The sequence below is a fragment of the Populus nigra genome, chromosome 1 (genome assembly GCF_951802175.1).
Source record: "Populus nigra chromosome 1, ddPopNigr1.1, whole genome shotgun sequence".
NCBI lineage: Eukaryota > Viridiplantae > Streptophyta > Magnoliopsida > Malpighiales > Salicaceae > Populus > Populus nigra.
In genome coordinates this window covers 46,772,197-46,789,777 of record NC_084852.1, presented here as the reverse complement: position 1 = coordinate 46,789,777, position 17,581 = coordinate 46,772,197, and the positions used below count along the sequence as shown (strand labels likewise).

Genomic DNA, 17,581 nt, shown 5'->3' with positions numbered 1-17,581 from the left:
ACAACATCTTCAATGCAATGACTCGACATTGAATAATCATGTGCGTGTAAATTTTATTCTACACTAGTACCTGTATACACAATGACAAATTAGCACAGGTTGACTAGAGATAATTTTTTGTTTTTTTATTAATTTTTTTCAATTTAATCCTTCAATATTAGGTTGATTGAGAATTTTACTTTATAATTTTTTTATTTTCTTTTTATGAGATTATCATATTCTCATGACCCGAGTCATATAATAGCCGAGTTGTCTTGATTTTTTTTGTTTTTTTTTAATTTTTTCTCTTTTAATTTCATCCTTTAATATTAGATTGATTGGGAATTAGGTTTTATAATATATTTCGGTTTGTTTTCTATAAGGTTATCCCGGTCTCATGACTTAGGTCACAAGTTTAGTCTGTTAACTTGGGTTGACTCATGTGGTTTTTTCATGTCCTTTTTTTAATTGATTTTCTTTTAATTTTGTCCTTTAATACTGAGTTGATTGAGAATTGAACATCATAATTTGTTTCAATTGATTTTTTTTCAATTTCATCTTTCAATATGAGTTTGATTGAGAATTGAGTTTAATAATTTTTTTATTTGCTTTCTATAAGGTCATTAAAGTCTCATAATTTAGGTTGAAGATTTAGTAGGTTAATCTGATTTGATCCGAGTAAATCAGAGTCGATTCGAGTAAATCCAAGCAAATTCAATAAATTATCGTCTTAATATTTAAAAAAAGATATCATCTTGATTTTTTTAATCAAACTATATTTTTTACCGGTTGTTCGAGTTGTATTTGAACATGTAAAATTGACTATGTCACATTGGATCAACCTCCACATAATATTTTTTTTTCTCTAGAAAACATGTTGACAGCACCTAAATATTTTTTTTATGTTCAATAAAAATTTGATACGACCCGCAGCGTAACGCGAATAATTATCCAAAAAAACTAGAATAATTACTAATTTATTCTTTTACTTGTTACAGCTTGAAAATATTAATTATTAACCTATGCATCAAGTTTAATTACATGACATAGTATAGTGGTTTGGACATCGATCTCTCTAGATTTTCAAAGATACATCCCTAATTAGTATCCCAAATCATTTTAACTCATTGTTTATACTTATTCAATCACATCATCATTCTTTTCATAGTATTAATTGTATCTCAAATTACAATTTTATATTTTTCATTATTAACTTCTCAATCAAAATTTAGTTAGTACACAAAACCTTTTAAATTGCAAACTTTCAAACAATTTCTAAGCATAATTAAATCATTAAAACACCAATATTTACACAAATTTTTTCCTTCCATCATTTCACATTCAACCTACATAATCCCATATCTAGAAATTCAATTCATCAAGAATCATAATCATGATCAAACATAATTTTATCATCATACTATTCAAGTTTAAGAATCACATCATCTTTTTATCCTCAAAATCACACAATTTAGCCAAGATTACACATTTACACCATTTCAACATATTGCAACAATAACTAACTTCCTAACAATCCACATCACAACATTCCATATCATTTTAAAATATCAAAATTACACAGTTTAATCAAGTTTTCACATTCCTGTAAAATCCCACTATGGCCGCCCACTTATGGTCCCAAATTTCAAAAAAATAGTTTTTAATATCTTTAATTTAATTCTTAACTCAAAATTAACCAATAACTACACTATATCAACTTTCCAAACACAAACACGCAAAAACCCTAAATTTTTAAATTTGGGGATTTTCAATCCCCCATAAAAATTAACATAAGAAAGTGCATTTAGAGTAATAGAAACAACTTACCACAATCAATTAACCCAAATTGTTAATCCCTTTGCCAGAAATCCCAAGAATTTCTCTTTTCTCCTCCAATTTTGCAACTTTCTCTCTATTTTTCTATGTTCCCAACCTCTCAAACCTTTTTTTTCTCAATCAATTTTTTTATAGCAATTACCCGCTCATGTACACTCTATAATGCCAATTTGGTGAGAGAAAACAAGAATTTCTTTTGAAATTTCTCCTCTCCCCTTTTTTGAAGCCAAACTGGCGGCATTGTAGGAGAAAGAAGGTAAATTTTTTTATTTACAACAATCCCACTATTTTAAGTATCCTACATGTTATTTCCATCAAATCCTTGGCCGTCAGTAATTTTTCACGAGCATATTTATTCTTTTAATTGTCCAAAGTTTTACACTAATTACCATGAATTTTCACCCCTAGTAATGACAAAATTTCTTTTTAATTTATTATTTTTCACTTGGGAATTGCGTTTTTTAACACGGGGTTTACATTCTATGCCTAATATGAAGGCCTTTCGGATCTTAACTAATTACAGTAAGCTAATCCTTCTATAAAACTTGGCTTATTGAATATTCTGATCAAATTTAATGATCGAATCTAAAATTATAATTGTTTTCGTTAAATTGTGTGTTTGACGACTCTGGAATTCTTCATTAGCTTTGTCTTGTTTATCCGATTTATAAACATCTCCACGACATATCGCACGTCAATAAAAGATTTATCTCATTTTATAGACACACACACACACATAAAGGTTTGATCCCATAAATTCTACCATGGAGAAATTTAACCGAAATCTCAAACATAAGAATTTGAACCGACAGAAGGTGACATCGACTACATTATTCTTTGAACATATATATACAAATTAATTTCAAAACTATTGACTTGCAAATTAATCAGCATAACGTCCGCCCCGAGGATAAAGCAATTTGCATGTTTTTTTTGTATATTTTTCTTTTTTTAATAGTACTCGAGAATATTATAAATAAAGCATCCTCATTAAGAAGATGAGGGCTGCTAAGAAAGGTTACATGGGGTTAGAAAACATAAAGAAAGCGAGTAATCTATGTGTGTGTGTCTATAAATTCACATCAAAATAGGAACAAGGGAAAAGAAAAACAGAGACGCGTATATGTTTTCAGCGATTGATATGTCTTGTAAAATCAGCACGTTGTAATATTTATCTGTGGTTCACCATCGGATGATGGAGTCCTGCCAGTATCAAAATCACCGGTGATTGATGTCGAAACTGCATCCCAATCATTGCTTGCATCATCCATGGTGTTTTCTGATATTTTACAGTTCTCTTGAATATTTAGCTCTTTTTGAGACAATCCAATTATCCTCTCCAACTCTGATGTGACTTCTCGCATTGTAGGTCGATTTTTCCCATTCAAATTCAAGCATCTTTTCGCAAGATTAGCAACAGAGATAACTTCTTCATTCTGACAGCCCTCCTTAACTCTAGCATCAAGAACATCAAACAGTCTATTATCTTCCATCAACATAATAAAATGCGTGGCTAAACTTCTAGTCTCTGTCTGACTTACAGAAAATATTGGTTTTTGTCCACTTATGAGCTCAACCAGAACCACTCCAAAGCTATAAACATCACTTTTTTCTGTAAATTGACTAGACTGGAAGTACTCGGGATCTAAGTAGCCAAAAGTACCTTGCACAAGAGTGGTCAAGTGAGTTTGATCGATGGATATAGATCTTGAAGATCCAAAATCAGATACTTTTGCTCTATATTTCTCATCTAGCAGTATGTTTGTAGACTTGATGTCGCGGTGATAAATCGGAATGGATGTCGCCGAGTGTAGATAGGAAAGTGCTCCAGCAACTTCAATGGCAATCCGTAATCGCATCTCCCAAGATAACAAGAAATCTTCGTTTTGATCATGGATATACTTGTAAAGATTTCCATTGGGAATGAACTCATAGACTAGCAACGGAACTTCAGTCTCCAAGCAACAACCGAGCAACTTAACCACATTCCTATGGTTAATTTGTGAAAGAACGACGACCTCATTGATAAATTCTTCAAGCTTTCCTTCATCAACGACCATGGACTTCTTAACAGCAACAATCCTTCCATCTGCTAACATCCCTTTATAAACTGTGCCTTGACCACCTTGACCGAGTATTCTATTCACATTAAAACGATCAGTGGCTACTTCCAACTCCTTTGAACTGTATATTTTTGTTTTTTGAACCCAACCTTCAGCAGCAAGTAATTCCTGCTGTAACAATAGCCCACCATTTCGTTTGAAGAATTTCTTTTTGAGCTCAATCTTTTTCCATTTCTTTACAAGTTTATATAACCACCAAATGCCCATGAGCAATGACAATGCTAAGACAACTGCGCCTATAACTGCATTATTTACAACAACGAAGAAAAAGTTAATTTGTTGACATGTGCAATCATCAGCATATATATATGTGTGTGTGTGTGTGTGTGTGTGTGTGTGTCTACTGAATAGCAACAAGCTAGATTTAGTAGCTAGTATTTTATACATTTAATCTTTTGGCTCACTCTAAATGATGACAAGTGCTTAACATTTTAGTGTAATCCAAGAGCTTCTTCTCTGTTTTAATACAAAGGAGGTTCCATTAAAACAACAACAACAAAATTTACTGAGTCCAATGTTTCCTAGGGGGTGTACAGGGTGCCATACCCCTATTTACCATCTTAGTAAGGAAAACAACAAGAACAACGACAGCAAGAAAGTAGAAGAAGAAGAGAAGAAATCATAGACTTACCTATCAAGGCTATATAAAGTTTATTGATCTCGCAATTGAAATACCCCCGTGTATTTACACATTTAAGTAACCCTCGGCACGAATGCTTCGATTCTTTACATTCATCGACATCTAATAAAATAATAAGAGCAAAAATCCAAAACGAATAAGATGATTATCCAATGTTAGGGCAGAAATCACTAACAAAATTAGCAAGCCACCATTACGATAGCAAAATCATCATTTTCTCAACAACCAAAATGCTGTCATCACTCATATTTTTGGAGGAAAAAAGTATTTACCTATGCATCCAAGGTAAGGGATGCCCTCATAGCCCCCATCACACTCACATTCGGATCCAAAAGATCGATTGTAATATCCTCTGCAATACACGGGATCATCATCATTCCAACTCATTGTCCAACCAAGCTCTGCTGGAACATAATCTCTATATTGCAATGTGAATGGATCGCTGATATTCGATTCGAACCATGTCTGGTTCACCAGGAAGGCCAGCTTGCATCCTTCTCTATCTTGATTATCATCTGTAGCTTCTAATTTTGGATTGAAAACCTGAAGGAATGATGGGGGTGAAGCCTGACAGAAATTTTTACTCTTTACGTCACTGCAGGTAGACACACAACCGATGAGTTCTGGCGTGATTCCGGTCATTAAAGCTTGAGTATTACAACCTACTGCGATGAATACATTATCGTTTCTGGAGAAGACAAAAGGAGTTCCAGTCAAATTCAGAGGCACACCATCTTCCCTGCCAGTACAATTCGAGGATATTATTGGACTTTTGACAGTAACAGTGGCTCTTTCAGCTGAAATATTCAGCACCTCCATGTTGATTCGACTTATAAAAGCTCTAGCAGGGTTGGCAGTTGCATTGCATTCTGTGGCAAACCATTCGTTCATGTAGCAATCTTTTCGTATTCCGAAGGGGTATGGAATGCTGATGTCTCCACAACGATCTGGACAACCGGACCTTGCGATCGGTGCTGCTGTTGCTGCTATTTGAAACATTAGCATCATCAACATCAATTGAAACACCAATTTCCAAACCATTTCCCCCCTTTTTTTTTCTTTTCTTTTTGAAAGTTTTGATTCCAAATCGCTCCTAAATAAGTTCATATATCCCTGTAAAGCAAGAATTGAGATGTTTCTTTGTACCTTCTTGGTGACTCACCGGGTCAAACCAGCTAGTATAATTAAAGATGTTTCTTTGTACCTTCTTGGTGACTCACCGGGTCAAACCAGCTAGTATAATTAAAGAATAAACACTGGTGGAAAGTAGATTTTCAGTAGCATGTAGTTGAAAAGTCGTCCAGTTACTTGGTCTCCAGAGATCGGTTCAAATTGAATTTTTCAAGGAAGTAATGAATATAAAATTCGTGTTCAGTACTGTTAGCTAGTCAATTGTACAGTTATGAGAGTTACTAGTCAATTTTCATATCGTTTTGATTATTATTTTTATTTTGTTTACAAATGAGAGATTCGAGCTTGAAATTTTTAGAAAAAATAAACACTTCCATCAGCTGAGTTACAGTGAAACTCTTTCAAGTTTCTTTTTTTGACCATTGGTTTTTTTTTTTTTCTTTGATCGGCTGCTGCAAAGAAGAGAAGAAAGATTGCAATTGTTTTCGAAGTCGAAACAAGATAAATTCCAGAATCATAGAAATTTAAAACTTCAAGAAGATGGTGTTATCTTTTGGAAATCGAATTCCTATGCGTTGAAGGATTTTTCTTGTTAGTTGAAATTAAGACCATTTAGACAATATAATCCAATTAAAAGACTTTCCAGCAGCTTTGAGATCCACCAATATTCCAAATAAAACACTTGTCATTAGAAAATAGAGGGTGCAGGGACAGTAATCAACCATTTGAAAAGTCTAGCACTTGTATCATACTGTATGTCTAGGAGGCCTAGCTATCGTTGCAGGGAAAAAAAAAAAAGGGGCTCCAGGAATGGTTCTTCTCTGTTCGGCCTATGGAGCGTGCTTGGGTTTAACACAAGGGGACGCAGTCTACTGTGTTAACTATGGGCCCTATGCTTCCTAGGAGGTTTACAGGGTACCAGTACCTCTATTCATCGATTTTGGTAACAAGAAAACAAGGAGAACAAGAAGAAGAAATCAGAGGCTTGCCTATCATGGCTATAGAGAGTGTATTGATCTCGCTATCTATTCGACCCGCCCAATTCTCGAACTGGGCTAGGCTGAGTTATTAGCCAGATGGGATATGATGACTATGGTAAGGACCCGAAAGTTAGTTTCTTTTCCCTCGTATTATTTGCAGCCTTCATTTCAACAATTTCCTTATCTGAACATTTTAAAAAAAAAAAAAAACCCACCATTAACAGTAACAGCCATGTACACTACTGTCATTTACTTAATTGCATCCACAAGTGGTCTTTAGAGAAGCATGCATTCCTGTCCATTGACAGTAAAAGTTTCATATCCTAGACTACTTTTAACTCTTTAAGCCACGATGTGTGTAGGGGGCAAGGATCAGGCTTCCCTTCAGAAACCGCATTCTCGGAGAGAGAATAGAACCAGCCATTCCTCCATTTAAACTGCAAGAAGTTAACTTTCAAGTGAGAAGCAGATGGCAATTTTATTTTATTCTTGCAGTAGATGTGCTACAAAATAAGGTAAAATTTATCCTCCCTTAACCCTCTTCTATTAGGTCCAAGTAGGCTCAAGTCTCTTAACCACATATATTTATCCAACTAGTTCGAATCCACCAACTCCATCAAAATTGATAAAGTGTGCTAAATGCTTAAAAGCTAAGGTTAACAAAAACTTGTACCTCCTTAACAGCTGTCGGGAAGTGGGCAACAGCACGTGCATAGGCACATAATCTTTCCTCGATAGCTTCTTCAAATACTATTCCTTTTTCTGCAGCTGCTGCAGAAGCAAGTTCTGTAATAAGGCTAGACACCTGGAAACACAAATGTCAGTATCAATCAGATCTATTCATTTTAGAGATTTTATTGTGCACAAACAAATTCAAGAACTTCACAATCATAATCTTGTGAAGCAAAGGTCTGCAAAAGGAGAGGAGGCTTAGCGAAGGGCTGAAAGGAAAGAGCTCTTTGCCAAGTTGTTGGAGCATGACTTGCTTAGATATGCACACCACATAGAAAACAGAAAATCATGTGCAAGAAATACCTAGTTTCACAATTACATCATCCAATTGATTTATATCTTAAAGTCCACAAAGCATAAAGAAGTAGCACTAATAGGGAATGGGATTTTCTAAATAGCATCAAGTAGACACCGGATTAGCTGCAATCAAATGAAAGCATTAAAGAAATAAATAATGAATGAAACAAATTAAATCATCCAAGTATAAACTATAAACACTAGCGAAAGATACGCAGTAACTCAAACTCTGATGCTTTAAATAGACTCCATTGTCAAAGATAGCTTTACCTCATAGCGGAATTCTTTCTCCACGACACCAACAGTTGCCCCTGGATGACGAGCTCCAACAAGCATGAATGCTGAGATCCAGATCAGCTTCTCTAACATTTGCTTCTGAAAAGCTTCCTTGTCAAGAACCTGATTGCAACGATGAATAAAAATATAAATATGCCACACTAATATCAAAATGTGAATTCCACAATTCTGAATGTAAAGGGGAAAGAGGGAAGAAAAAAAGAGAAATAACCCAGAAAACCCACCTCATCAAAGTGCCAACCTTGCGTTTCATGCAAGATATCTTTGATTACAGAGTTAAACCTGAAGATCTTACCTTTTTGTGTCAACCTCCAATCCCTGTGTTTTTTAGATTTTAATGAATTCCCTTATAATGGTTTCAATCAGATGAAGATTAAGAACACTTTCTCTACCTTACAGGACAGCCCTCCAGCATGCAATCTAGCAGCTACTGCAGATGCCCATTTTCCATATGCTGCAGTCAGTCCTTCAGGATTGGTATCAGTCTTTCCATCTGTAGGAGGTTCTCCAAGCTTTGATACAGCAAAATATGCCAGCACTTGGTCTGCATCACCAAGACCTTTACTTTGAAACCATGGCTCCAGCATCCCATTCTGGAAAAAAACCAAATCTGCTAGACTGTCAGCATCCACCCAATCATTCACTGCCATTTATCGGAAGCCATAAAATGCATAGCAAAGATTACAAAATCCAAAGTTTCAGATCAAATAAATTCCATAATAGCATAACCAACGACATTGATGAAGAAAACACTGAAATTTTGTCACTCAACTGTTTTTTCTTTTTTTTTAGATCAAAATTTAAGCAATTCAAAAGGCATAAGACATATTAAACTTCCAATTCAATCAAACAAAACAATCCTATATACAATTCGATTCAATGAGAGCATACAATATTATAATTCAATCAACAAAACTAAAAGCAAAAACAATACATATTAAACTTCCAAATCAATCAAACAAAACAATCATAAATACCATTCGGTTCAATTAGAGCATACAATATTATAATTCAATCAACGAAACTAAAAGCAAAAACAATTTGCACTGTGACCATTTTTATAAAAGCAAAACAGTAACATATAATCAGGTATTGATACCGCTCCATCTAGGCTTGGGTGTAGCTTCGAGAACAGCATCAAGATCATCATTTCTTGTACAAACCAAAATGGGACCCTCAAAATCAAGCGGCACCGGTTCTCCTCTCTTCACAAGCAAATCCTGACCACTGCCCATTTCTTGTAAGGCCCTTCCCACCCTTCCAACACCAACAATCACGGCTGGGGTCACCTTGGCAGCATTTGGGGCTGTGGCCATAGCTAAAGTTTGAGTCTTTTGAGTCCTGCTAATGATTTCGGTGCTAAAAAAATTGAACTTTGAATTGGGTTTAATGAGAGAAGAGTAAGTTATAGAGGGGGGGGGGGGGTTTATAATTCGAGGTGTCCAGGTCAGTTTACACGTATCATAACTAATCTTCGAATCCATTGAACATCCTGCAAACTCAATAAACATCTAAAACACCGCGATAATGACAAACATGCACGCTAGGGCTCGAACCCAGGTGACAAAGCCAAGGAAACCTTGCCTCTGCCGCTGGATACAAGCCCTGGTGCATAACGGTGGTTTTATTAGCAGTGCAAGAGAGGGATGGGGATTGTGTTGGGGCCATGGTGACTGCAAGGCACAAAGTGACACCATGGAGGCGATCACCACTCAGTTTCTAGTTATTTATCCAAAAAGAAACACGTGTGGGTCTTCTGATTTTAGTTTGTTTTTCTGTTCTTTTTTTTTCTAGTTTTTTTTTATGATCCATTTTAAAAATATGTATATTTTAATTCATCTGTGGACAAGTTTTCCTTATCTAAATTGATGCATTTATAAGGTATTTTTTGGGCTTAATTCTCTTGGAATAAAAAAGATTGACGTGAGAGAGAACCTCAAAGGTTCGATTTATTTTACATGTAAGGTCTTGAATCTATATTTAATGGCATAGTTATATATCCTAAGCTAGGGTTAACTTGGGGCTAGGGTTAACTGGTTAACTTGGGGTAGAGATGATTTTTTATAGAAAAAATATTAACTTGAATTGATTTAATTTTTTATATATTATTTTAAAACAAATAATAAATAAAATATCTAACAGGTTTTTAGTTGATTTTATTTCAAGTCATAAGTTAATTTTAATTTTTTATTGGAATAGATTATATTATTTTTTTATCGTATTTTTTTAATCTGAATCGGTTCATATTTTATATCTAGGTTATATATGATGGTGTGATTTCTAAAAAAAAAATTATGTCATCTCAAATAATTTGAGAAAGATCCCAATTCACCACCACATTAACTCCTCTCATGTGCAAGGTAAATCACTTTCCCTGTCTCTATTCTACTGCATAGCATGGAATTTCGTGGTGGGATGGATTTCTTTTGCTTAAAGAATTAATATATGGAAGTTGTGATATAATTAACTTATGAGTTGAAATACAATTAGATAATCGAAAAAAATATAGTTTAATTAAAAAATTATTTAATATATATTTAAAAAAAATGATAAGATGGTAATATATTTAATATATAAAAATATAGTTTAATATATTGAATTTACTTATATTTTATAATTTAATTCACTAAACTTGTGATGCAAATTATAAATTTTTCTAGGTTGAATAATTATGTATTTTTAAATTATTTTTTTATTTTGATGTGACATATTAAAATACCCCAGATGACATGTAATCTAATGAATATGGCCGCACAACCAAGAATCTTTGTATTCCATAGTTTCCCCACAAATGGAGCAGAAATGTTGCAAAAAATTTGTATTGCACGTTTCCTAACATGAGATTTGCAAATAAGCGCCTTTTCATAGCGAAGTTCTTGTTGGATTCTACTTGTTTATATATATAGGTGTAAAACCCAGATCAATAGATTTATCAGGAAAAAAAATACTCTGAATTAAGAGCTTCATCCATCTAGATTTTTAGTTGTATCAAGTATAACATTGAATTATAGTATTTGGTATTTAGTAATTAGTAATGATTGTTTTTTAAAAAAAAATTATTTAAAAATATATTAAAATAATATTTATTTTATTTTTTAAATTTTAATTTTAATATTAGCATGCACATTAAAATAATTAAAAATATAAAAAATTATTTAAATAAAAAATATTATTTTTTTAAAAGCACTGACTTGGGCCACAAATACAATTAGTGTACTTGATTTGATTACGGAATCTTTAAATCTTGAATACATGTTAATTAATGCATTCTCATATATATATATATATATATATATATATATATATATATAACCTTTACTTATATATTACAATTATAATTATAATACTATAACTTATATAATAATAATAACATATACTAACATACTCTAAGCTGTCTCTTTTTTTTTTTTTTGAATTTTTTTTGTTTTTTATGTCTTTATGAGTTTTTTTTTTGCTTTTTTCTTTCTGTTTTTTTTAATAATTTTTTTAATTTGGTTTGTTGATGTTAGATTTTTTTTATTTACCTGGTTTGACGGATTAACCCAAAATTATTTTTTTTTGCTTTTTTCTTTTTAATTATTTTTTTTCCTTTAGTTTAGTTTATTAATGTTAAATTTCTTTCTATTTAATTATCAGACTTTCATGATACGTATCCCGAATTTGACGAGTTAACCTGATTTGACGGTTTAACCCAATTAACCCATCAATTTTTTTTTCTATTTAGTTATCAAACTTTCATAACATGAATCCCAGGTTTGATGGGTTAACCTGGTTTGAAAGGTTAACCCAGTTAATTCAGATTTTTTTTTCTTTTTCTTCATTAATTTTTTTCTTCATGTTGGTTTTTTTTCTTTTTTTTTCTTTTTCATTAATCTATTTAATTATTACACTTTTATAACATGACTTTGCAGTCAGACCCACATCCAAGGCTATTGGGTCTGGTGTCTCGTGTTGCAGCCAAACTAACTTAAACTTAAGTCATGCAAGTTTAATGTTATTATTAATATTATAAATATTACTTTTGGATCAGGCGTTACAATCAAACCCAAGACTCTTGGATATAGCTTTACAGAAAGACCTAACACTTTTAGATTTTAGTTTTTTTTTTTGTTTTTTTTTAAATTAATCTATTTAATTATCACACTTTTATGACACGACCTTTTAGTTAGACCCACATCCAATGTTCTTGGGTTCAGTGTTGCAGCTAGACTCACTTAAATTTAAGTAATGTAAGTTTAATATTATTATTAATATTATAAATATTATTTTTGGGTCAAGCATTGCAGCTAGACCCAAGGCTTTTAGGTATATCTTTGCAGAAAGACCTAACACTCTTAGATCTTAGTATTTTTTGATATTTTTTATGCAAGAAAATAAAAATTAACCCATGGCATATGCCTTTGTTTTTTTTCCTTTTTAAGTCTTTTACTGTGGACTGCACGGTGTAGTCCACAATGAAAAAACTTATGCCTTTAGTTTATTTTTTTGTCTATAGTTTCTTAATATTAAATTTTTTCTGTTTAATTATCAGGCTTTCATGACATGGATCCCAGGTTTGATAGTTTAACCCTGTTGATTCATATTTTTTTCTCTTTCTTCATTAGTTTTTTTTTCCTGTAGGTTTTTTTCTTTTTCTTTTTTCCTTTTTAATTAATCTCTTTTTTTTTAATTTAGTTCATTAATATTAAATCTTTTTTTTATTTAGTTATCACGCGTTTATGACACAAATCTCATGTTTGACGAGTTAACCTGATTTGGCAGGTTAACCCAGTTGGTTCAGATTTTTTTTCTTTTTTCTCATTAGTTTTTTTCTTCTGATTTCATATATTGTATGCAGTCCACAGTGAAAAGATTGATGCCTTTATTTATTTTTTTCTTTTTATGCCTTTCACTGTGGACTGCACGATACAGTCCACGGTGAAAAGACTGATACCTTCTTTTTTATTTTTAATTAATTTTTTTATTTATTTTGTTGATATTAAATGTTTTTCTATTTAGTTATCAAACTTTCATGACACGGATCTTAGGTTTGACGGGTTAACCCAGTTAATTTAGATTTTTTTTCTTTTTCTTCCTTAGTTCTTTTCTTCTTATAAGTTTTTTTTCTTCTGTTATTTTTTCTTTTGAATTAATATTTTTTTATTTAATTTAGTTCATTAATATGAAATTTTTTTCTATTTAGTTTTTGGTTGATGCTTTTTTTCTATTTAGTTATCTTAGCTTTGGCTAATTAGAGATTTTTTTTCTTTTTGTAGTTTTGCTGTTTTTATGCTTTTAACTATGGATTGCATAGTGCAATCCATAGTGAAAAGGCTAATGCTTTTTGTTTGTCTTGGTTTTTTTTTATTTTAATTAATTTTTTTTGTTTAATTTAATTTGTTAATGTTCACTTTTTTTCTATTTAGTTATCAAATTTCCATGACAAGGATTTCGGGTTTGACAAGTTAGCCTAATTAATTCTGGGTAACCCGTCAATTTTTTTTCTATTTAGTTATCAAACTTTTACGACACGAATCCAAGGTTTAACAAGTTAACCTGCTTTGAAGAGTTAACCCAATTAATTTTGATTTTTTTTCTTCATTAGTTTTTTTTCTTTCTGTTAATTTTTTTCTTTGTTTTTTTCTTTTTAATTAATCTATTTAATTATCACACTTTTATGACACAACCTTGCAGCCAGACCCATATCCAAGGCTATTGGGTCTGATATTGCAACCAAACTCACTTAAATTTAAGTCATGCAAGTTTAATGTTATTATTAATATTATAAATATTACTTTTAGGTCAGGCGTTGCAGCCAAACCCAAGATTCTTAGGTATAGCTTTGCAGAAATACTTAACACTTTTAAATTTTAACTATTTTTGATATTTTTTATGTAAAAAATTGACCGGCGGCATTGCGCGAGTCATGTAACTAATATATATAAAAGAGAGGAGAAAATTATAGATAATTCTTATCCAAGAGAATAATGTTTGCAATGGAGTCATATTTTACCATGTTATCATAGCATTAGGAATGGCCAAATCATCGATCATTGTCAAAGCAAATGAAAAGTCAATGATTTGCAGGTAAAAAGGAGAAGAAAAGGTTTGCACACTATTAAAGCACGAAGTAATCAAGCATTTTTCATTCAATCATCTTGAAAGTTGAAGCCAACAAAGCAGTGACACACACACAAGACAAAGATCAGTAGCCATCAAGCTACAGCAGCGAATGAAATCCTACAGAGGATTTTGAGGAACCCTTTGCTGTTTTATTAATTTACAGCAAACACCATTATACATACATGGACTGAACACCTGTTTTATTATAGCACACAATAACTGCTTTGTTGGAGCCATGCCCAAGTTTTCTCATTTGCAAGAGCATGGATCACAGGTGCAGCTTGATCCACACTTGCAGCCATTCTCAGCACCAAAGTTCATCTCAGACCTCTCATAGAACCTGCAGCAGCAGCAGCATCAGTAGCAAATCAGTTAAATTCCTTTTTATCTGGAGCTAGTTACAGTATTTCAACTGTGCGACACTTACATATGAACTGGTGCAAAACCTGCAATGATTGTCTCAGTTGTGGTGCTTTCTGAGATACCTAAGTCAGGGTACATGCCACATCTGCCAAGGAAATCACGAAAACAGAAAGGTAGATGTCAGACTATAGTCTCCAGAAGAGAAAGGAAATAAATAAAATAAGAAATCAAGTAACTAATATGCTCCATGACTGGATGTTTCTAGGCAAAAGGTTTTAAAGAAAAGAAATAGCAATTACTTGCAGCCACTGCCGCACTTGCAGTCAGATCCACAGCTGCAACCTGATCCAGACATCTTCTATAGGAAAAATAGGATAAAGGGCTACTTGGAAAATGAATTTGCTGAAGCTAAATCAACTCGGGATGATTGAATATCAGGTCTGGCATGCTATTTATAGTGTAGTTCATGAAAAAGAGGGTTGATATCCACCATACATGTGGTTAGATCCTAGGGTGATAGCGTCTGCAATATTAGGGTTAAACAAGAGTGGACAAAGGACTTGTCATTGAAATTATAAAGTGACATTCATAATTAAACAAAGTAATTAGAATCGGCACAAAACAAGACAGGATTAAAAAAATAACAATGTAGATAAACGCTAAGATGCATCTTTGTACGTTAACTAGTGAAAGAAGAAATTGACATTTTTTTTGTTCTTGAACCAATGTCATATATCGCCTTAGATAGATTGTGTAAAATGATTCTTGTGGATCACCGGACCTTGATTTTATTTTTTAAAAAAGAAAAAGGGGGGGTTCTCGTTCATAAAGCCATATAAAGATTAATTATGAAAACCTAGAAAGATTCATAGGTACTCCACTACTACTTGTAAATATAAAATAAAAAATAAATGGGTTCTTGTTCATAAAACAGTGTAACGACTAATTATGAAAGCATAAAGGCTTCTTGGATACTCCACTACTTTTATAAGCTACCCCCGGTATTTCTTTTTGCACTAGAAAAAGAATATCTGATATTTTTCTTTTTGCACTAGAAAAAGAATGAGGTCTAAGAAATTCAACTAGCCAATGAATAAGATTTTTGGATTGAATAATTGGTTAATTAATTGGTTCTAACAATCTCATTCATTTTCCCTAATTAAGGTGGCTTGTGACTAGTACTTACAAAAAGTTTTTTTTGGTGGAGATAAGAACTTTTCGATGCTTAAATGAGTATTTTTTTATAGAGAGAAAAATACAATAATATTCTAAATAGAGATGCTCTAAAAATATATATGCAATAGAAAATGAAGATTGTGCACCTTTGTTCTGAAGGTTTCAAAGTGTATTTATAGCTCATGAGTCTTGTCCTTTTGTGAAGAGGAGGGTCTGTAGTGTAATTACTCTAATAGTATTTAATGAAGGATAAATATCTCTTACATTTGTATTAATGTTTGATGGGAATATGCTGGGTCTTTGGATGACTTTTATACACTAAAAAGATGTAATATTACCCTAATAACATTTAATGAGTGATAAATATCACTTGCATCTATACTAATGTTCGATGAGAATATATTGGGTCCTTTAAGGACTTTTATACACTTAAAAGGTGTAAAGAGATTAGGGTCCAAGACGTCAAAAATAGTTAAGTCCATGGTCATTCCCTTAAGCATGCCCAAGGAAAGATGGTCGTTACCTTAGATTTGGCTAACTATTAAGTCCAAGTGCCTTAAGTTTGGCATGTTTGTCAGTCCCACATTGTCTTGAACTTGGCTGCCTGCCAAGTCCAAGTGTGTTGGACTTAGCGGACTGCCAAGTTCAAGTGCCTTGGGTCTGGCATGTTTGTTAGACATACATTACCTTGTACTTGGTTGACTATCAAGTCCAAATGCCTTAGATATAGCATGTTTGTCAGACCCACGTTACCTTGGACTTGGCAGACTGTTAGGTCCAAATGCTTTGGATCTAGTATTTTTATCAGATCCACATTATATTGGACTTGGCTGATCACTGCTAAGTCCAAATGTCTTGGGTCTAGTATTTTTTCCAGACCCACATTGCCTTATTCCCTTGTGTGTGTCAAGGAAGGATGATCATTCTCTTGGACGTTCCAATAGAGGATGTGCATTCTCACGAGCATGTTAAGAGCTTGGCTTACTATCAAGCCTAGCATGCCCGGGGTTTGGCACACTGCTAAACCCAAAAGCGTCTAAGTTGTGGTTGGCGCCAGACCCAACGTACCGAGGCTTGGCACACTATCAAGCCCCTACTAGAGACATGTTAATTCCCTTGGGTGTGCCCAAGAGAGGAGGGTCATAAAGGTTTTTTAGGTTCATTAAAAATAAGTTTATCAAAATCTAAGTTACGGGATAAACTTTTGGTTGCCAATAGGTCAATATTGAAACCTCCCGACCCGTCTACATACCTAGTCCATGTTCCAAATCAAATTGTTTTGAAGTTGTCATGATATGATATAACATAGTCAACTTAACAAGTTTAAAAGCAAGTCAAATAATTGATAAAAATGTGTTTTAGGTTACATATAAATTCCAATGTGACATAATTTTTTTTTAAAAAAAGGGAAAATTACCCCTGACATTTTATGGTTAGTCGAAATTATACTTGTCTACAAAGTTTTGAAAATTTACACTTTGCAACCTAGGTCAAAGGAAAACTTTAAATATGATGAAATATTACTTGTCTAGCCCATATATATTATCATTTCACGTACTCTCTCTAACTTTCTCTTTCATCGATAAACAATATAGATCCAATGATTTCTCTCAAATTAAACAACAAAAATACATATTCAAATTGATTTATCACACATACTCATGTTTCATCATGGTTGTCTGTACGAGGTTAAAGAATCTCACACATTTTCAAATTGATTTATCGTAGGATTGGGGTCTTCAAAATTTGAGGTGGGTTTTAGAGAATTAAATTGAGAAACAAATATTCTAAGTAAAAATTAATTTATGGAAATAAAGTGGTGGATCTTAGTCTTACAATTGGGTAAGGATATTTTGCTTTACTATTGAGCTAGATAAAAAAAAAAAAGAGAAGGCTTTTTCATAGGACACTAAAGCTAGGTTTAA

The 17,581-nt window shown here is 32.8% G+C and overlaps 3 protein-coding genes across 5 annotated transcripts; all 3 read right to left on the bottom strand.

Annotated features, from left to right (window-relative positions):
* Positions 1-2,726: 2,726 nt before the first annotated feature.
* On the bottom strand, positions 2,727-6,797 carry LOC133695698 (wall-associated receptor kinase-like 22). The gene is made up of 3 exons (XM_062117625.1): positions 4,851-6,797; positions 4,570-4,680; positions 2,727-4,180 (listed from the first exon to the last, which is right to left on the bottom strand). The coding sequence occupies exons 1-3, from the start codon at positions 5,683-5,685 to the stop codon at positions 2,970-2,972; spliced, it is 2,157 nt and encodes a 718-aa protein (XP_061973609.1). The 5' UTR covers positions 5,686-6,797; the 3' UTR covers positions 2,727-2,969.
* A 109-nt stretch (positions 6,798-6,906) lies between these two features.
* Positions 6,907-9,514, bottom strand: LOC133695706 (uncharacterized). Of its 3 annotated transcripts, none has more exons than XM_062117636.1 (5): positions 9,115-9,514; positions 8,408-8,625; positions 7,989-8,117; positions 7,363-7,494; positions 6,907-7,126 (listed from the first exon to the last, which is right to left on the bottom strand). In XM_062117636.1, the coding sequence occupies exons 1-5, from the start codon at positions 9,497-9,499 to the stop codon at positions 7,013-7,015; spliced, it is 978 nt and encodes a 325-aa protein (XP_061973620.1). In that variant the 5' UTR covers positions 9,500-9,514; the 3' UTR covers positions 6,907-7,012. The 3 variants fall into 3 exon arrangements, with proteins under 3 accessions (XP_061973620.1, XP_061973628.1, XP_061973635.1); XM_062117644.1 differs by having other exon boundaries at positions 8,408-8,608; positions 9,115-9,313; XM_062117651.1 differs by lacking the exon at positions 9,115-9,514 and adding an exon at positions 8,993-9,079 and having other exon boundaries at positions 8,408-8,608.
* A 4,598-nt stretch (positions 9,515-14,112) lies between these two features.
* Positions 14,113-14,930, bottom strand: LOC133687978 (metallothionein-like protein type 2). The gene is made up of 3 exons (XM_062107376.1): positions 14,780-14,930; positions 14,545-14,625; positions 14,113-14,457 (listed from the first exon to the last, which is right to left on the bottom strand). Exons 1-3 carry the CDS (start codon positions 14,833-14,835, stop codon positions 14,367-14,369), a joined length of 228 nt encoding a protein of 75 aa, XP_061963360.1. The 5' UTR covers positions 14,836-14,930; the 3' UTR covers positions 14,113-14,366.
* Between the last annotated feature and the right edge of the window lie 2,651 nt (positions 14,931-17,581).